The 19009-nt window shown below is 36.2% G+C and overlaps 1 protein-coding gene across 4 annotated transcripts; it reads right to left on the bottom strand.

Moving 5' to 3' along the window:
• Positions 1-937: 937 nt before the first annotated feature.
• On the bottom strand, positions 938-17940 carry zgc:153759. Of its 4 annotated transcripts, XM_073909873.1 has the most exons (9): positions 17703-17898; positions 11931-12060; positions 6105-6476; positions 2835-2960; positions 2573-2728; positions 1886-1973; positions 1583-1791; positions 1466-1506; positions 940-1081 (listed from the first exon to the last, which is right to left on the bottom strand). In XM_073909873.1, the coding sequence occupies exons 3-9, from the start codon at positions 6229-6231 to the stop codon at positions 1028-1030; spliced, it is 801 nt and encodes a 266-aa protein (XP_073765974.1). In that variant the 5' UTR covers positions 6232-6476; positions 11931-12060; positions 17703-17898; the 3' UTR covers positions 940-1027. The 4 variants fall into 4 exon arrangements, with proteins under 4 accessions (NP_001116775.1, XP_073765974.1, XP_073765973.1 ...); NM_001123303.1 differs by lacking the exon at positions 11931-12060 and having other exon boundaries at positions 938-1081; positions 17703-17940; XM_073909872.1 differs by lacking the exons at positions 11931-12060; positions 17703-17898 and adding an exon at positions 17430-17510 and having other exon boundaries at positions 6105-6539.
• Between the last annotated feature and the right edge of the window lie 1069 nt (positions 17941-19009).

Raw genomic sequence — 19009 nt, 5'->3', positions numbered from 1 at the left:
TGGGGATTAGCTAGCTATTACCCGAGTATATTTTCAGCTGACAGCAGCTCAGCTACTAAAGAAACTAATGTAGCTTTTCCAGCAGCTACCTACTTGCTAAATCAAGCAGTAGTGTAGCTTGACAGTAGCCATTTTAGTGAATCTGCAGTATTCTGAAGCAATCCAGCATCAAACAGAAGATAGTTGTTTTGTTTCTCTACCGCATCCAGAAAATCCCCAACAGTATAAATGCCAAAGCGAAGCATGCTAAATTATATTATTTTGTGACACTACAAATATCAAAAGGTATAGAATTAGAAATTAGATTTAGAGTAAAAATTCTGACCCAAACTCATTTCTTTCCACACCTGTACAATTTTCTCCTGTTTTTTTATTTTATTTAATAACAACATGGTCTGTCATGTCTAGATTTCTAGTAATTGTGGTTATTTACATCTATTTACAAAATTACCATAATCGCACTTATGACATTGAAGTGGTTTTAAGCCTATTGCTCTAAAAAGTTGCACAAGTTTTATAATCCATGGCATGTATTGTGGAATTTATTTGTCAGTTTCATGATCAGTAGCATACTATCATTTTAGGTTAAGTGAAAGAGAAAAAGACTTTTTGCTTTCTTTCTTCTCTTCCTCTTTCTTCTCAAATGACGTATTTGTATAAACTGGCCCAATAAAAATACATTACTTAAGATCTGGTTAATTAATTTCTGATGATAATAAAAACCCTGCTGTGGTTGAAAAGCAGTGTACTGAGTTCAGCAGATTTGACTGAAACGGACAAAAAATCCATTAGTTTTTGTAACCGTTAAATACAAAATCCAGCATAACATTCAGCTGAATGTTTTTGTTCAAATTATAACTCAAACATTCATGAAGCAATCCATACTTTCAGTTATTTCTATAATTTAAAATAAAATAAAAAAATGAAACTATTAGTATGACTTTGTAAAAGATCTTTGTTTAACAAAATATATTTTTACACCTCTTAGTTTTTAAAAATAAAAACACTTTAATGTATGTTCTGTTGTTTATAGAGATAAAGATGATGAGGTGATGAACGGAGTCACTGAGTCTGATGATGTCTGTAAAAACAAAGACAATTACATTAAACTACAACACATTACATATTTTTTAGAAATATATTAAAACATTTTAAATAGATTTTCCTAAATCTCTTGGCTATTTATTATCTTGGGAGTAATCTTTAAGTAATATTAATAACTTCTAATATGCAGAAGTGATGGTTTAAAAAAAGAAATTATAAATTTAAGTAAGTGGAAAAACATTCAGTTTTTTATGAGCCAAATTTTAACTTTGAATATGATCTCAGTATGTTGGCAGGATCAAGCCAACTTAAAATGCAATCTTTATCAAACTCAGTCTGAGCTGATTCTACATCATGTGACCCGATAAAATTAAAGTTGTTTTGTTTCGTTTCCTGAAAAGCTCAGGTTTTTTTTACTTACTGGATTAGAGGCACTCTCCTGTAGTGGCACTTGGTAATTATCTAGAACATAAAGACAAATTAACATCTCTGCAAAGTCTTAAAAAGATTAGACTTTCTAAAAGTATTAAAGTATTACCTCTTCTGTGTTCTGAGTTCTGTTCCAAGTTCTGTGTTTTTTTATGTTTTAATATAAAATATATTGTGATTCCAACAGTCAACAATCCAGCAATCAGCAGAACACCAACTACAGGTCCAACAATGACAGCAGCTGGAGCAGAATCCTCACATTCAACATCAGATGACGCTGTTCCTGGTGTTTTTTCTTTACGTCCCTCCTTCTCACAACTGTAAATGTGGACAAGGTTATATAATCTCCAGACTTTTCGGAACACATCATTTAACCTGTAATTCACTGAACTATTTTTATACAACTACTAACTTTAAATGTGGTCGACAGATGGTTAAAGATCCATTAGAGTAGGAGCCTTCTATGCAGTTACCACATTCTGTATTCGTAAAAGCTGTTCCTGTAAAGATATTAAAATAGACTTTCTAATGAGAGTCCATCATTACAAATATTGCATTTTTTAAAATAGGAGCAACACAAAAAACCACAACTCTTCTAATTCAACTCTTCATCTTTACACTCAGAATGCATTCACAACACACAAATTTTCTGTTGCTACAATTTTTAACTCAATGGCTTTCCACTAAATATGTTAAAATTTGTGTACAATACTAAAGCATTATTACCTGCATTACTTGCACGCTGTACTTTACATTACTATACAGTACATCAGACTGTGCTGTCCATTACACTGTGTCTGTTACTACATTGTTCTACATTTTACTATAACATTAAAAGACTGTTATATTACTATATTTATACTAATACTACCGATGCAACTATACTGCACTATACTTATACTGTGAATTAGATATACATGCAGTGTTTAGAGTCTTCTCTTGTGTTGTACTGCACAGCCTCTGATGTGAATTTATTCCCATATTATCTTTAATAAGTACTGCAACAGCTGTATCAAATAATGAAGTATAATGTTTAATATGCATAATATAATGTTTAACTGATTGACCATTGTAAGCAATCATAGTAATCATCACACACCTGCTTGTTTGATATATTGTCCAGGTTGACATCTAGAGTGTTCTAGTGCAAATTTACAGCTGTCTTTATTTCGCTGAATACAGTAGAATCCTGCTAGTGGCTCACAGACAGTATCTGAAGATCGTGTGCAGGTCTTCTTTACTCTCAGACCATTGGCTGTGAAAAACAAATCATATAAATATGTATTTGATTTATATGAATCATATAAATATGTGATGAACTAGATATTACTTTAAGTGTTTGTTTTGAGGAACATTCTCACCTGTGTCACAAGCAGTACAGGCGAAACAGGTGTCTAGACCATTGGGTTCGTCAGTGTATGTAAATGCCGGACATGGAACACAAGTGGTGCTGGTATCAATACTACAATGCCAGTAAACGTGGTTGCCTGCAAACAAACATTTTTGAAAAGACACGTCATAAAAGTGTGACAGTCATGTCATGTCTTTTTCATTCGCTTATCCGGGGCTGGGTCGTGGGGGCAGCAGTCTTATGCTGTGTTCACACCAGACGCGGAAGGTGCCAATAAATTGCGCTATTCGTAATATAGACGTAAATAGCCGCGTGAACATTTGAGGTTACTCGCTTCATTCGCACGTCAAACCCCGCTTCATTTGCGTGTCAAATTATTTTCAGAACAGACGCGGATTCGCGTGATGGGCAGGGCTTCTGTCTGCCCCGTGACTCTAGCTTCATAGCTAAATGGCTAACATGGATTTTATGAAGAAAATAACAGTGTTTATGTGCTTTATGAAGGATGATAAACAGCGTTGATATGTTTAGGGCCGTGTCTGAGTCCACTACATCCTTTCAGAGGTGCATCCAGCTCTTTAAGCTCATAGACTCCTCCAGAAACTGAACCTGGCTGATGGAGGTTTTCAGCGGTGCTTCTGACTGAGCCCAGCCCAGTTTGATGAACTTCTTACCGGTGTCTGCTGGGGGATTTCCCCTGGGACACCAACAACAGGCGATACGTCACAATCACACCCCCACAAGAGCAAGCTCCTGATTGGTTAACGCGGCGCGAATGTCCGCTGAAGTTCAGATTTTCGAACTTAACATGTAAATCACTCGCGCTTAACGCGCGTTCCGCGTCTGGTGTGAACGCAGCATTAGGAGCAATCTCTAGACTTCCCTCTCCCTAGACACTTCCTCCAGCTCCTCAAAGGGGATCCTGAGGCGTTCCCAGGCCAGCCGAGAGACATAGTCCCTCCAGCAAGTCCAGGGTATTCCCCAAGGCCTCCTCATGGTGGGACATGCCTGGAAGACCTTCCTAGGTAGGCGTCCTGGAGGCATCCAAAACAGATGCCCGAGCCACCTCAGATGACTTCTCTCAATGTAGAGGAGCAGCGACTCATCTCTGTCTATAAGGGTGCGCCTGCCACCCTGTGTATCTGAGATCTTGCCCTTTCGGTCATAACCCAAAGCTCATGACCATAGGTGAGAGTAGGAACGTAGATTGACCGATAAATCAAGAGGACTTTCCTCCAACCTGGAGATGGCAAACCATCTTTTTTTCTGGTGGAGCACTATGGCCTCGGACTTAGAGGTGCTGATTCTCATCCCAGCTGTGTCACACTCTGCAGCAAACTGCCCTAGTGCATGCCGAAGGTCCATGTTCAAAGAAGCCAACAGAACAACATTGTCTGCGAATAACAGAGATGAAATCCTGTTGTCCCCGAACCCGACCCCTCCAACCAAGGGTGCAATTCTGGTCTGAGAGGTAGGGGGGACCAAATCTGAGTGATGGTGATACTGTTGTGGAATGTTGGTGATAGTTTTAGAAATGTGCAGCAACGTTGAGTAATTGTGTGCAGAAAAGCCTAAATTAGAAAATAAACCTTTTTCGACTCTTGAGGGAAAATTATAGCATGAAGTAAAGTGCTATATCTAAAAAAAGGGGGGAAAGCTTAGGTGCTGGCTCCAGACAGTGCAAAACGGGTGTATCAAAGTGTAACGTATCTTGGTTTTGGGGTTACAGTTGGTACGATAAAACAGGTATAGCAACAAATCTCCAGTGCTTACTTTTACTGTTAATTTAGTTTTTTAGTATTAATTCTGCTAATTGTGTATTCAATTCAGTAAGGCTCAAAACTGAAATATCTTTTAATGGAAATGCTAGCGCTGTGTCCATCCGTAACAGCAAGTGCAGCAGACAACTGTTCAACATTATGTGAGCATAGAGACTTACTCGCATTATGTGAGCATAGAGACTTACTCGCAGACTTACTCGCATAGAGACTTACTCGCAGACTGACTCACATGCACACAGGATGAGACAGTATCGTATATTCTCATTGTTTGATGGACGTGTGTGACTTAAACACTTGTGTCTTTTCAGCACTGAACAAGTAAAATTATTTCAGCTTTTACCCCAGCAACGTTCATTTGTCAGCCTGTGAGTTCCAGAGCAGTGGACAAATCAGAAGAACTTAGAGGTGGGACAAGTGTTGAGATTCTGTTTATGGTAAAAGTTGGCATTACAACTGCAACATGGCAGAACCACTCCACCCCCCCCCCCCCCTCAATAGGCATGCGACAACACCGTTCATGAGTACGTGTCACAACAACTCCGCTGATCAGAATGCGCGCGACAACACCGCTCTTCAGTACGCACGCGCGCGGCGACGACGACGACGACGACGACGACAACAACAACAACAACAACAACAACAACAACAACAACAACAACGACAACAACGACAACAACACCAACAACACCACCGTTAGGTTACAAAGAATAAATTATGACTTTTTAAAATACACTGTAAAGCCTGTCAACCCTCTCCCGTTTTTCCCGGGATTCTCCCGTATTTTACTGTTCTATCCCACTATCATGCCGTAAAGGTATTTTCCCGTATTTCTCCCATATTTTTTCAGTCTTTCTCTCAACAGCCGAGCCTCCCTTTAAACAAGCCACACCGCTTCTGTGCATTCGCTTTGTTTAGGAATGAAAACACTTATAAATAAATATTAAAAAGGGCGCGATTCCATTTCCTTTTGATTACAGGTGCCGTCGCCCATCCAATACAATCCTCAAAACAGTCATATAATGGTGCATGACTGTCAGCTGACGTGCCCCATAGTGATAAACAGATGCTGTTTCCCAAACAGATTCTGTGTGATTTGAAGAGGAGAAAAACTGACTTTTGGGTGCATGTTTAAACAGACATATACACATAAGTAATAATAATAATAGTAATAACATATAAAGATGTCGATCTTGGTGTTTTTTTCCAAACACAACTAATTTTGTCTTAAATGAGCATAAAAAGTTAGGAAAGCAGTCGAATGCTTAACATTATATGTGTGCATTTTCAAAGTGACACCTCTTATTTAAATAAAAAAAATCTTAATAAATGAGAGATTGATTCCCTTATTATGGTGGGCATATCCCTTATTTTCACATCCCAATGTTGACAGGTATGCTGTAAAGTTTATTAAGTTAATTACACTAAATTGTGTTTGCTTTTAAGTGAAACTCTTGTTACTGATTCATGCAGAAGCTAATATTTAACAATGAATACTGTACCTGGTGCACACATGGGGCAGCATTCTCCTTTTATCTCATATTCTGCACGAGCACATGCACTGAAACATTGCTCCAAATTCAAAGTGATAACAGCAGCAACAAATAAGAAAAGTCCAAACTTAAACATATTCAAATAAACTATAAAGCAGTTTTTAGTCTATTAGAAAGACCAGTCAAATGATTCGTCACCAGACTTCATAAATTCTATGATTCTTCAACACATTAGATGAGGAACTTTATTTTTAGATATATCAAAAATGCTGTGGTTTCTTGCAGACAGCTGCATATTCCCTGACAGTTACAGTAGATTCAATTTCTCTGTGCAGGTTTCCTCTTGAAACAGTTGAGTATGCATTTTCTTTCTGGAAGGATCTGAAATGACAAAATTACAGTAAGTGAGTTTTATGCTAACATAAACATAAAAAGATCTAATCACTACATCACTGTCTTTTTCAATTTTCACCAAACCAAATGGCATAAATGTTCCAAGTCCAGAATGATTTGTAGAAAACAAAAAGACACACATCAGAAATGACAACATCCTGACTCTGAGGTGCTTTACTTTCATCAGCTTCACTGGTTATGTACACTAGTTGGCTTCAAGTACATAACCAGCAATAACCTTTAACAGATACCAAGAAAAGCAGTCAGCAATATTATTAGTGTGTAAAAATATTTTCCTTTTCACATTGACAATGACTCTGGAAAGTACCTTGAATCCCAGAAATTAAATATTAACCTCAGGAATTGTAAACATGAAATAAAATAGGCCAGTGTTGCATTTAGTTTTGCGGTCATCTGTCTTAGGGGCTAAACTTACTTTAGGCATTCCTACAGCGTCATTGAAAAATGTAAAACTATATTTCCCCTTACACATGTAGTCACATACTAAAATCACATGTGAAATTAGTGACACAAACATGCTTTACCTTGACTTAACCGTGCTTCACCATATTTTTATGTGATTCACTGTAACACATGAAGCTCATGTGGTTTATTGATAAGGTTTTATTTTTCATAAGTATCACATTAGATTAGATATGTTTTTTATCCACACATATGGAAATTCCTTGTTGGCATCACAAATGAACTTAACATCATAATACAAAACACAAACTCAACTGCCTGCCCCATGGATTAACAACACATAGTATTGGCAGTAGAACAACAAATAAAACTGCAATTAGATGCATAAAGCATTGAAATAATATACCAATTAATGTCAGAATATGGTAATCTGTTAAATAGAGTAATGGCAGACGGAATAAAAGGTTTTTTTTTTCAATATTTGCTGTCAATATGGTCGGTATCATCTACCAAAATAAAGCATTTCAAATTCATAAAAAAAGAGGGTCAGTAGAGTCATGAACAATTAACAGGGCTTTCCATCTAGTCTGGTTTGTATACAGATCACAATTTGCTACTATATATACTTTGTGTCTGTTTTTATTAAAAAATAATAATAATAAAAATTTGCCTCTAAACTTTAAACCACCCCATTGGTTAAAAAAATAAAATTACAGACAGCAGCTGACGGTAGAGTCAACTTAATTTTCACCTCAAAATGTTGATATCAGTGTCAGAATTTGATAGTTATCATCAAATATAGTAATCTATAAAAATACATGTGACTAAGACATGTAACACATGTAAAGGGACAATTGCAATTGTATTTTTGATTTATTACAACTACAATCAACAAGAAGTACATTCCACTTTCACTAGGGATGTCCCGATACAACATTTTAACTTCCGATATGATACCGATATTGCAGCCATCAGTCCGATGCCGATATAAATCCGATATCAGCACAAATTATGAATACTTTACTTTTACCTATTTTGTTGAGTCGAATGTATGAACGGCTAGATCAAACTAAGAACAAGTCAGCAACAGTAAGTATGGAAAAAACAACCAGTTTATTAACTATTGGTTGCATAAATGTGAACTTTTACATAAGAATATATAAAAAGAATTAAAGAATAAATAATAAGACCCTGAAAAATATCTTAATTAAATAAACAAAAATTTCACACACAGCTTTTTGATAAATTTTTGATCCAGTTAAGCTGAAAAATAGCCTTCACACTGGGCAGCAGAAATAATTTATTGTTAAGTTAATAAAAATGTGCAGTATGGTTAGTACAAACATTTACATGATCAGAGCTATTTCATCTGTGTTTGTATCATAAGAAGATTATGGCTGTATCAATGTTCCCAAACATTATTAATTTTATGATAATATATATTGCACATATTATATTTAATATAAAAATACTTGCAGAGGCTGGATTGAAACACACCTTTTCTCCACAGCACTTGAAATAATGTGACTTTTAAGAATAATTTTATTTATCAAAATTCATTATATTTGCATATTTGTACAGATTCCACCCTACTGCCCACATGGGAAAATTAGACAATGTAAATAACAGCAAACTGATGTGCAAAGCTGACACTGTTTATCAGAGCACTTTATCTTTCTGGACTTTTTAAAGAAGAGTTAAACATGGGAATATCTCTAATAAAATTTTCCCCAAAAGTAATACCATTCTTTCTTTTAAACTGTAATAGCCCTCAGCAACAGAATGATTTCTTATTCTTATTTGACAAAATTAAAACAACAACAATGTTTAGCATTTTACATGACACTGTACCTTTCAGAGTGTTCAAGTAAAAAAATAAAATAAAGAATAATAACACCACTATTTCACTCCTACTGTCCATGTGCACCACTGACAGGTCAAATCTGCTCCCTCTCTAATCTTGGTGCTGCTGAGAGATTGAGATTAAAAGTTTGCATATAAAATATTGAAGAAACGCAGCTAAAGAAAGCAGAATCCGGGACATGTTCGGCGATTTAGAAATCTTGGCTGAATGCAATTTTTAAGTCCCAAATAAAGGACATGTCCGGGAAAAAGATAATGTATTGTAGGTTTTTTTTTGTAGGTTTTGTTCTGCTGCAGCAGCAAAGACCGCGAGTCTGTGGCGGAGACTTTTCTCACGCACACAGAACCGGGCCGCTGAGGTAAAGTCTTATGTGTGGGAAGCGCTGGTGATGAATTAGGTATCACACTGAATGAACCACTATATGCCATGACCGAATTGAGGCTCACACGATGTGCGCTACATCGCCATTATGTGCCTTATGTTGTTGGATAGAATAGCTGTAATGGAGTTTAGAGAGTATCGGACTGCTTATATCGGAGATTTTGAACACATTTTTCAACTTTCACCATGGGTTATAAGCAAATAGAAACTGTTTGGTCATGGGATGAAACACCTACACACCTATGCTGCAATGGTTTGGAATGTGTACCACAGTATTACATTTCAGACATTCGGAAATAAATATTAGCAATTCAGTGACTCATTAGAAAACAAAGCAACAATCATACAGTAATTAGAATAATTAAGAATATAATTATATAATTAAAAATTTAAATAGTTACTAATACTAAGCTTCTTATGCTCACTAGTCAGCATGTTTAAAAACAGGCAAAGTGCCATACAAAAGATCATATAAAAATACATCCAAAAGATTATAAAAGGATGGAATAAAATCCACAATAAATCCTGAGGTACCACCCAATCTTGCGAATTTGGTACAACAGGTTTTATTGTTTGCTTTGTTTGTTTGCTTTGTTTTAAGGATTATATTGCTCATTATGTACACAACAGGAGCATGTTGGCTGGAAAACTTAGATTTTGTCAATATGCTTGATAGTTTGCTTCAAGTAGACTGCTATAGGCACATGTTTAATTTACTCTTGGCTTTTTATAACTTTATAACTTTGTTTTTGACTTGCCAAATCACCTTCATTTGTTTAATTAATTGAAGATCTTGAAATTAAACTCATTTTGGCTCATTACAGATACATAGCATTAATAGTCAGACAATGAGAAAAAAGTAAATTTGTATATAAAAATTGTTTTATCACTGCCCTCTGAATCATCATCAAATTGAATCGGGAGGTACCTAGAGATTCCCACTCCTAGTCAAAAATAATTAAATAGGCAGCAATGAAGTAATAGAAAACTAGGCAGAATGGACAAACACAAAATAATAAAAATATCCAAAAGCATATCCCAAACACAGAGATCAATGAAGTCAGGAAAAAGTAACAACAAAAGTCACAACAAACAAGGATGCCTCAATTCTCTGATTTAATGCATCACAGTTCACACTAAGATATGCTTGACACTATTAGCAGGTTTGGCATGCTGTCCTGGTAGACAACCCTGAGTTTGGAGATAATTGAGCCCTGGGCTCCTGCCTGGTCAATAAGCATAAAAGGGGGTCCGAGATCAGGTAGGTCTGGAGAGCTCCCCCTGGTAAAGGGAGTAAAAGGAGGAGATAGGATGGAGGGGGGTGGGGGGTGGTTGGTTCTTCCAAAAAGAATATAAGGTATAGGGTGAAATCGGTCTCTTTATTGTATAAACTTGAATCAATCTGATTGGATTATTGCTGATTACGGATGAGAGGCCAGCCACAATTAATCCTAGCATGTGCTCCTCTCAAAATTAGTTTGTAAAACTTCACTTAATGAATCGTAAAGGTCCTATTATGTTGGATTTCTGTTGCAGAAAGTGTAAAAGATATTGTTCAGCGTTTATAAGAGACATGAAAGTTACCAAGAATAAACATAACTTTTTGGGTTCGGTTTATATTCATAGAGCTAATATTCAATTTCAAAGATGTAGACTTAGTTTTTTTTTCACTGTACTATAGTTTGTAAGTCTAATCAGAGCATATTTATTTTTTAATAGCTGAGCCTATAATCTGTGGAAATATTTGACAAAATAAATATACAGAACAATTTTGTAATTTTGTAATGTTTTTCAAACAGAGGTCTAACAGAATTTGTTTTCTTTATGTAACTTACATTTATCACCAAATAGATGAAGACTCCTTTTTATTTTGATTGTAACACATTTGCAGTGTTAAAATACTACTTATGTTTAAGTCTGGGGGTAAGGTAAAACAGGAATAAGCAACAAATCTCCAGTACTTTCTTTTTCTGTTTTATTTGAACAGGCAAATTGTTTTGTCACAATCAGCTACAGAACTGAAGAGCTGCAAGTGTTGTACAATTTACATCTTGTGATGTTGCAAAAGTACAAAATAAACACAATAACGGAAAATAAAACTTTAGAATTAGGGAACTGTGTATTAAACTATCAAAGATTAAGCTCAGTCCTCTCCTAAAACAACAGAAAAACAATATTTGTGTATTATATTCCAGGTTTCAGTAAGTTTCAAAACGGAAATCTCTTTTGATTAAAATGAAGCACTGTGTACATCCATAACCAGGTGCAGCTGACAACAACTGTTCAATGTCATGTGTGTAGAGAGGGGAGTCACACAGGCACACAAGGTGAGTATCATATTTAGATTGCTTGACAGATGTGCGTGACCATTATACACTCGTGTCATGCAGCAACATGCTTTTTAGATGCCTTCTAAAATGATAAAACAATTTCAACTTTGACCCACAGCAGCACTCATTTGTCATAGTGTCAGTTCTAAAGAAGTGAAAGAATCAGATAAACTCTGAGGCAGAACAAGTGTTGAGTGAGATAATAAAACAGAAACAAGCTTGTGAACTGTCAATACTTCACAATCGCCATTTGCTAGCCATGCAAAAATGAGTGACCACACATGAAGTAACCGTAGATAGAACAGACAGATTGGCCCACAATCACTATTTAAATGAGAGCTCCATCTGTTGTCTTGGCACATACTGTGATACAATATTATATTATTACAGTTTAAATAATTATTTTCCATAATAATAAAATTATGAGTGGAACAATCGCCTCACAGCAAAAAGGTCCCTGGTTCAAGCTGGGTCAGTTGGCGGTTCTGTGGAGTTTGCATGTTCTCCCCATGTTTGCGTGGGTTTCCTCTGGGTGCTTCAGTTCCCCCACAAGTCCAAACTCCAAAGACATGCGCTATAGGTGAATAAGGTAAAACTAAATTGTCAGTAGTTTATGAGTGTCATCCGCTGTGTAAAACATGTGCTGGATAAGTTGGCAGTTAATTCCGCTGTGGCGACCACAAATTAATAAAGGGACTATGCTAAAAAGAAAATGAATGAATGAATGAATAACTGTAGTGGCTCAGTGGTTAGTGCTGTAGCCTCACAGCAAGAAGGTCGCTTGGCAGTTGCCATTTCTTTGTGGACTTTGCTTGTTCTCCCTGTGTTTGAGTGAGTTTCCTCCAAGTGCTCTGGTTTCCCCCACAGTCCAAAGACATGCAGTATAGGTGAATTCATTTTTTTTTTTTCTGCTTAATCCCTTTATTAATCTGGGGTCGCCACAGCGGAATGAACTGCCAACCTATCCAGCACACGTGTTACGCAGCAGATGCCCTCATTCACACTTGTACACTACGTACAATTTTAGCAATTCCATTACAATTCACTTATACATGTCTTTGGGCTGTGGGGGACACCGGAGCACCCAGAGAAAACTCACGCGAATATGGGGAGAACATGCAAACTCCACACAGAAATGCCAGCAACCAGCCTCAAACCAGCAACCTTCTTGCTGTGAGGCGACAGCATTACCTACTGCTTCACCACCCTTATATTATATTCTTTTAAATTACATTATGTTGATTAATACTTACATGGAAAAATGTTACTAAATATTCTTAAAAAGATTTTATTTTTACTTGCAATAAGTCTGGTGCAAGGTTTAATATGTGTTAGTTGAGAATGTTATTTCCCTTTAAGAGGGCGCAAGAGAAAGCAAGAAAAAAAGGAAAAAAGGGAAGGGAAAGAAAAAGTTTGGGGTTGCAATGCTGTTGTAATGATGTTTGTGAATACTATTGTCGATGCTCCAGATTAAAGGAAAAAGAAACAAATTATCACCCAGGTAACCCATGTTCATTATGATACGTTGAAGAGACTGGTGTAGAAACAGTAAGTAATAAGGGTTACATTAAGGAGGTAAAACTGGGATTGTACCAGACACAGACATTACTCCAGTTATTTTTCAATTTAATAAAATTGTATTTATGTTTACTGTATTTTTATTAAATGCAGCCCCAGTGATCATAAGAGATGTCAATACAAACTAAAAAAAATGTATTTCAATTAATAATGTTCAAATTATTTACAAACTTTTGACAAGTTGTATATAAATACTTCTTTACAACATCTGGAATGCAATAATGTATTTTGTTCATCCGGACACCATTTGGCCAGTAACATAATGTCCTAATATTATCATCCTATTGTAATTAAGACGATTAGATTTACAAATTGCACATAGGCAAAAAACCTAATAGTCCAAGACTGGGGAGTTTTTGTAACATTTTTTTTTACATTTCTCTGGATGTCTTAGAGATCCTGTAATCCAGTGTGTTCAAAATGTGATTTAAACTAGTTACAAGTATCTGCTATTAAATGGCATAATTACTATGTTTTCAAACAGGAGAAGTGAAATGTTACAAATCACTCCATAGTCAGGGTTAGTTGCAAAACACCCTGGGGTGAGATGTGACATTATAATTTATAACATTATGATGAGAATTATGACAAAAATAGATTTAACAGTTTTTTTTATTTAAAACAGTTTTCAGTGCAATTCCAGTGTAATTGGTGTGTGGCTTCATGTTACAAATCCAAATAAAATGTGCAAACTGCATCAGTTTCAACAATTGGAGCACTATTTGAGTGTACAGCTTCATCAGTCCACAGAGAATAGGGGTCTATTTTTGGTACCTCGCTTAAACAATCTCAAACAATTTGGCAGATCCCGGATGTTTTAATCTTGATAACTGATCTCTGGCTAACTTAATTGTTCATTTTTTTTCTTTTTACAAATCAGATTAAAATGTGTGGATGAACTGATCTGAGATTGCTGTGTGTGCTCGTGATTGCTGTGAATGACAGATCCACTGATCCTCGGAATTATGATCAGCATTGCAACAATTGGCTGACTTTACAGCAGCGTAATGACATCATCTGATCAGTGGTGGAAAGAGTACTGACAAATCATACTTAAGTAAAATTACCATTACTTGCCTAAAAATATAGTACAAGTAGAGTAAAAGTATCTGTAGAAAATATAACTCAAAGTACGACTAAAATAGCCCTTTCAAAAGTACTCAAGAGTAATGAGTATTACGCAGTGGTGGAAAAAGTGCTGAAAATTCATACTCAAGTAAAAGTACCACCACTTGCCTAAATTTAGTGCAAGTAGAGTAAAAGTATCTGTGGTAAATATTACTCAAAGTATGAGTAAAAAGTATCCCTTTTAAAAGTACTCATGAGTAGTGAGTATTACGTTGTGAAAAGCTGATGTGTTTACATGTAATTTGTGGATCTGTGTAAACGTAACACAACGTCATAGGACGTTAATATTAGGTTAGATTTAGGTTGTGATGTCAAGTGGCCAAAACTCAATGTCTAGCCAGCGTCTAAGGATAACATTATTTTGATGTCTAATATCAACGTTAAATGACGTTGATATTTGGTTGATTTTAGGTTGTGTTAGAAAGTGACCAAAATCCAACGTCGAGCCAACATCTTAAACCAACATCATATTGACGTCAAATACTGACATTTATTTATCAGGTTTGGCAACCAAAATCCAACATCTGATAGACGTCATAGTGGTAACGTTCACACAACTTCAAGCTGTGACATCATTAGACTTTGATATTTGGTTGGACATTGACGTTGGTCTGACATTGAGTTCTGACGTCAACCCGATTTTTATATCAGTTTAATTCACCTTTATTTGTATAGCGCTTTTACAATGTAAATTGTGTCAAAGCAGCTTTACATAGAAGATCATAGTAAATACCAAACAAAATGCAACGTCCCCACGACATTGGGGTACAACTTCAATCTGACATCATGTTGATATCTTGTGCTTGCTGGGTGTTTAAGGCCATTTCGGTACCCATACAGTAAACATCTGTCATTTTCTCATCAGTGACTTGCATCTAAACAGTCTCTAAGTCAATTAAAAAAATTTGGACATCTTCTTGGATACTTTTATTGCTTCCAAACAGTTTGCTACATTTATAAATCGCCCGTGTCTTGAGGAAGTTCATTTTGAGGTGATTTACCTTCTATGTGTGATTTGATTGGACAGTTATTAAATAACTGATTCAACTAATCCCCATAGACAAGAAAAAATAAAGTAGTGACTGCAGAATGAAGGAAAGTAGTGGAGTAAAAGTACAGATACTACACTAAAAATGTAGTCAAGTGAGAGTAAAAGTACACATTTTTAAAAAAGCTCAGTAAATTACAATTCCTGAGAAAGTTATTAATTACAGTAATTTGAGTATTTGTAATTAGTTACATACACCACTGACTGGTATTACGCTGTAAAAAGCTAATGCATTTACATGTAATTTGTGGATGTGTGTAACCGTAACATTCTGTAGTGCATTTAGTTATTGCCCAGCAGGCACACAACATCATAATTTTACAGTTTTTTCTCAGTCGCTTGGTGAATTTCTCACAACACTATTTACATTTGCACAACAGTTAATGCATTTCTTAAAACAATTAATACAAACTGCAAAACCTAGTTGATAACCTGCAAAAGCATGTCACTTGCTGAAAATGGGTAGCTCTTTCCTCAAAAGCAAGTATTTATCAATGAAAGTGTCAGTGTCACCAAGATGAAAAGTCCTGACACCATTGTTTATGAACAAGATAGTCCTCTTTTGCAATTTTACAGTTTTTCTCAGTCGCTTTGGTGCATTTCTCACAACACTATTTACATTTACACAACAGGTAATGCATTTCTCAAAACAATTAGTCATTTGTGCACATCATAGTAGCAGTTTCTCATTTTTTCCAACTAATTGCAAATGCTTTCGGACCTGCAGCACCGCTCATTTGTCATACTGTCAGTTCCAGAGAAGTGGAACAATGAGATAACACACGACTAGTGTTTCTGTTTACGGGATAGGAAGTTGGCATGACCACGGCAACATTGCAAAACCATGTTTGAGATTACACAACCTAATCTTGTATTGATGAAATAAGCCTGCTCCCCAGCTGGTTTGAGCTTTTGCGCTACCAGACCTGTTACTATGCTGTTACAACAAGTTCCTTTTCCTCCTGCTTAGTCCCTTGTTTATCAGGGGTCACTACAGCGTAATGAACTGCCAACTATTCCAGCATATGATTTCGCAGTGGATACCCTTCCGGCTGCAATTCAGTACTGAAAAACACCCATATACTGTCGCATTTACACACACACTTATACCCCACAACCAATTTTGTTTACCCAATTCTGCCTGAATTCTGCATCTGTATACTGCATGTCTTTGTACTGTGGGGGAAACCAGAGCACCCAGAGGGAACCCACACAAACACGAGGAGAACATGCAAACTCTACACAGAAATGTCAACCGGCCCAGCCGGGACTTAAACTAGTGACCTCTGAACCATCCTGCCACCTTATAATAACAATTCTCAGATAAATTTTGAAGAACGAAACTATAAATTAGGTCAAATCATCAATTGCCAAATTGAGATAAATGAGTAATCCACGTACAAAGAACAAACCCCAGGTCAAACACTGAACCCGATGTACTTTGGCTTTGAGGTTTCTTTTTTCATACTGAAATTAAAACATAAACAGGCCTACAGTTAAATTTGCATGGAGTTATAGTAACATTTCACTGATGTTACAAGTAACCAAGTGTTTTGATGGTACAAATGACCCAGAGTCTTGTAGCTATGAATTTTCTTACAGCTATCAGCTGTATATCTTACAGCTATCAGCTACAACATTAGCACCAACAACATGCTTTAAACATATCTACACAGACACACAATTGACATAATTTTACTACAAATCAGGCATTGTTAAACAAAAAATAAATGAAGTAAAAGATATTATACTGTTATTATTCTTCTTAGCTCAAATGGAGTTTTTCCTCTAACTTCAGCTTTGTCTGCAAAAGGACTCTATTTTTTATGTAGAATAAGGACTGTGAGGATTTGTGAGGTGAATCAACTGATTTGTTCAAGTCTCTGATTGCAGAGATTCAAATTTTTACAGAACCTGCGTTACAACCTATCCCCAGCTCCACCCTGAGGTTGGAATGCTTTCTAAAGGCAAAAGGACAACCTTATAAAATTCATTTAACGAGATAGAATTGTCTGGAGCACCTTAATTACTGTAGGGCACTGTTGGCACAACAACACCCGCCCCCCACCTAAAATGTGAAATGAGAGAGAGAGAGAGAGAGAGAGAGAGAGAGAGAGAGAGAGAGAGAGAGAGAGAGAGAGAGAGAGAGAGAGAGAGAGAAATGATTTTTCCTTTTTTTATTTAGTTACTTGGACTAAGTTACGTTAGGAGGGGGTTAACCTCGAAATGAATGTTGGAGCAGTTAGTCTCCCCTGAAATTGCCCTGATATCTAGGGACAGAGCAGTAAAGGTTAATACACTTTACATTAGGCTATTAGTTTGTACACTAGGCTAATGCTTAAAACAGCTGCTTCAGAATTAAATTTGATTAATTTGAATTAATTTAAATTTGAAATTTGATTCGAATTGATTACAGTCAAATACAGTCACGACAGACAGACAGAACGTAGAAACTGTCTCACCGTCTGAAGGTTGTAAACAATGTCAAATTCCAGATTCCTCAATTCCGCTTCTTTGTTTCCAGGATCCTTTTATAATGAATTTTAGATCACCGATTGAAAAAAACAGAACAAAAAGTTTCAGAAATCGATTTAAACAGCAGGCATAATGCAATCCCTGGCTGTCGGAGTACTTTCGATTTCGCAACATAGTCTGCATGGTCTTTGAGAGCAGAACCAGGATATGAACGTACGGAACCCCGGAAGGGACGTAGTGGAGGAGAAAAAAATTGGCTGGGTGAAAAAAAAATTATGGATGAAAGAAAAAAAATGGGTGGGAGGAAAATATATATCTCTAAGTTTTTGCGTTCTCTCGCAAAGTTTTGCGTTCCCTCGCAAAACTGTTTCTCCACAAACATTTCCTGTTCCCTTCACTCATGTAAACCCTCCCGTTTTTGCTGAATTTCTCCCATATTTTACCATTCTACCCACTTTCTTTACATTACTGTGCGCTGATCGTCGCCTTTCACTTTGCAACCTCTGAACCAGTGAATGCATGTATAAGTGACTGACGCTGACTGACAGACGCGCTTCGTACAATAAACTGATCCCAGATCAGCGTCTGTACGCGCCATTTAAAGGGACACTTCTGTTATCAAACAAGTGAGCAGCAAATGAATCATGTTTTGTTTAGTTTGATAACAGTGTCTCTGTAAGAATGCACAGATCTATAATAAAAGCAGTCCATACTTTAGAAACTGTTTGTGCTCATTTAAGAGAAAATAAGTTGTTTAAAATAAAACATGCAGGACGGAGATGTTTCATATTATTAGTGTATTTGTCTGTTTAAACATACACCCGCTCCTCTGTAAATGGCGTGTACAGACGCTGATCTGGGATCAGTTTATTGTATGGAGCGCGTCTGTCAGTCAGCGCTTATATGGATTCACTGGTTGCAAAGTGAAAGGCGACGATCAACGCACAGTAATGTTTTAAAGTTTCTTATAGCACTTTCAAAGCATGGTTCTTTATTAAACCTTTTGAAAATTGTTTTGTTTAGCAATTAAAAGTGGTTCTGATATTATTTGAAGCCCAAGAACCCTAATTTGGTGTATTAGAACTATTTTTCCTCAGAGTGAATAATAAGTTATATATTATATATACATACATACATAATTCAATAATGCATCTTTGTATGGACAAAGAAAAGGGCAGCTGCAAAAGAGCTGTTTAAAATTCATGATGTTAACCTGGACAATACATCCAGCAAAAAGATATTGATGTTATCATTTTCATGTCAACAAATTATTTTGGTAAATATTACATATTAT

This window comes from Danio rerio, chromosome 8, assembly GCF_049306965.1.
Source record: "Danio rerio strain Tuebingen ecotype United States chromosome 8, GRCz12tu, whole genome shotgun sequence".
NCBI lineage: Eukaryota > Metazoa > Chordata > Actinopteri > Cypriniformes > Danionidae > Danio > Danio rerio.
This window is presented reverse-complemented; position numbering and strand designations above follow the sequence as displayed.

Excerpts from the sequence above, each read along its gene's own strand:
- zgc:153759 (NM_001123303.1), bottom strand. The coding sequence starts at position 6,231 with ATGTTTAAGTTTGGACTTTTCTTATTTGTTGCTGCTGTTATCACTTTG. Across the intron at positions 1,974-2,572 it reads ACAATATATCAAACAAGCAG|GAACAGCTTTTACGAATACA; the intron begins GTGTGTGATGAT and ends ATATCTTTACAG. Across the intron at positions 1,082-1,465 it reads AGGAGAGTGCCTCTAATCCA|ACATCATCAGACTCAGTGAC; the intron begins GTAAGTAAAAAA and ends TTGTTTTTACAG.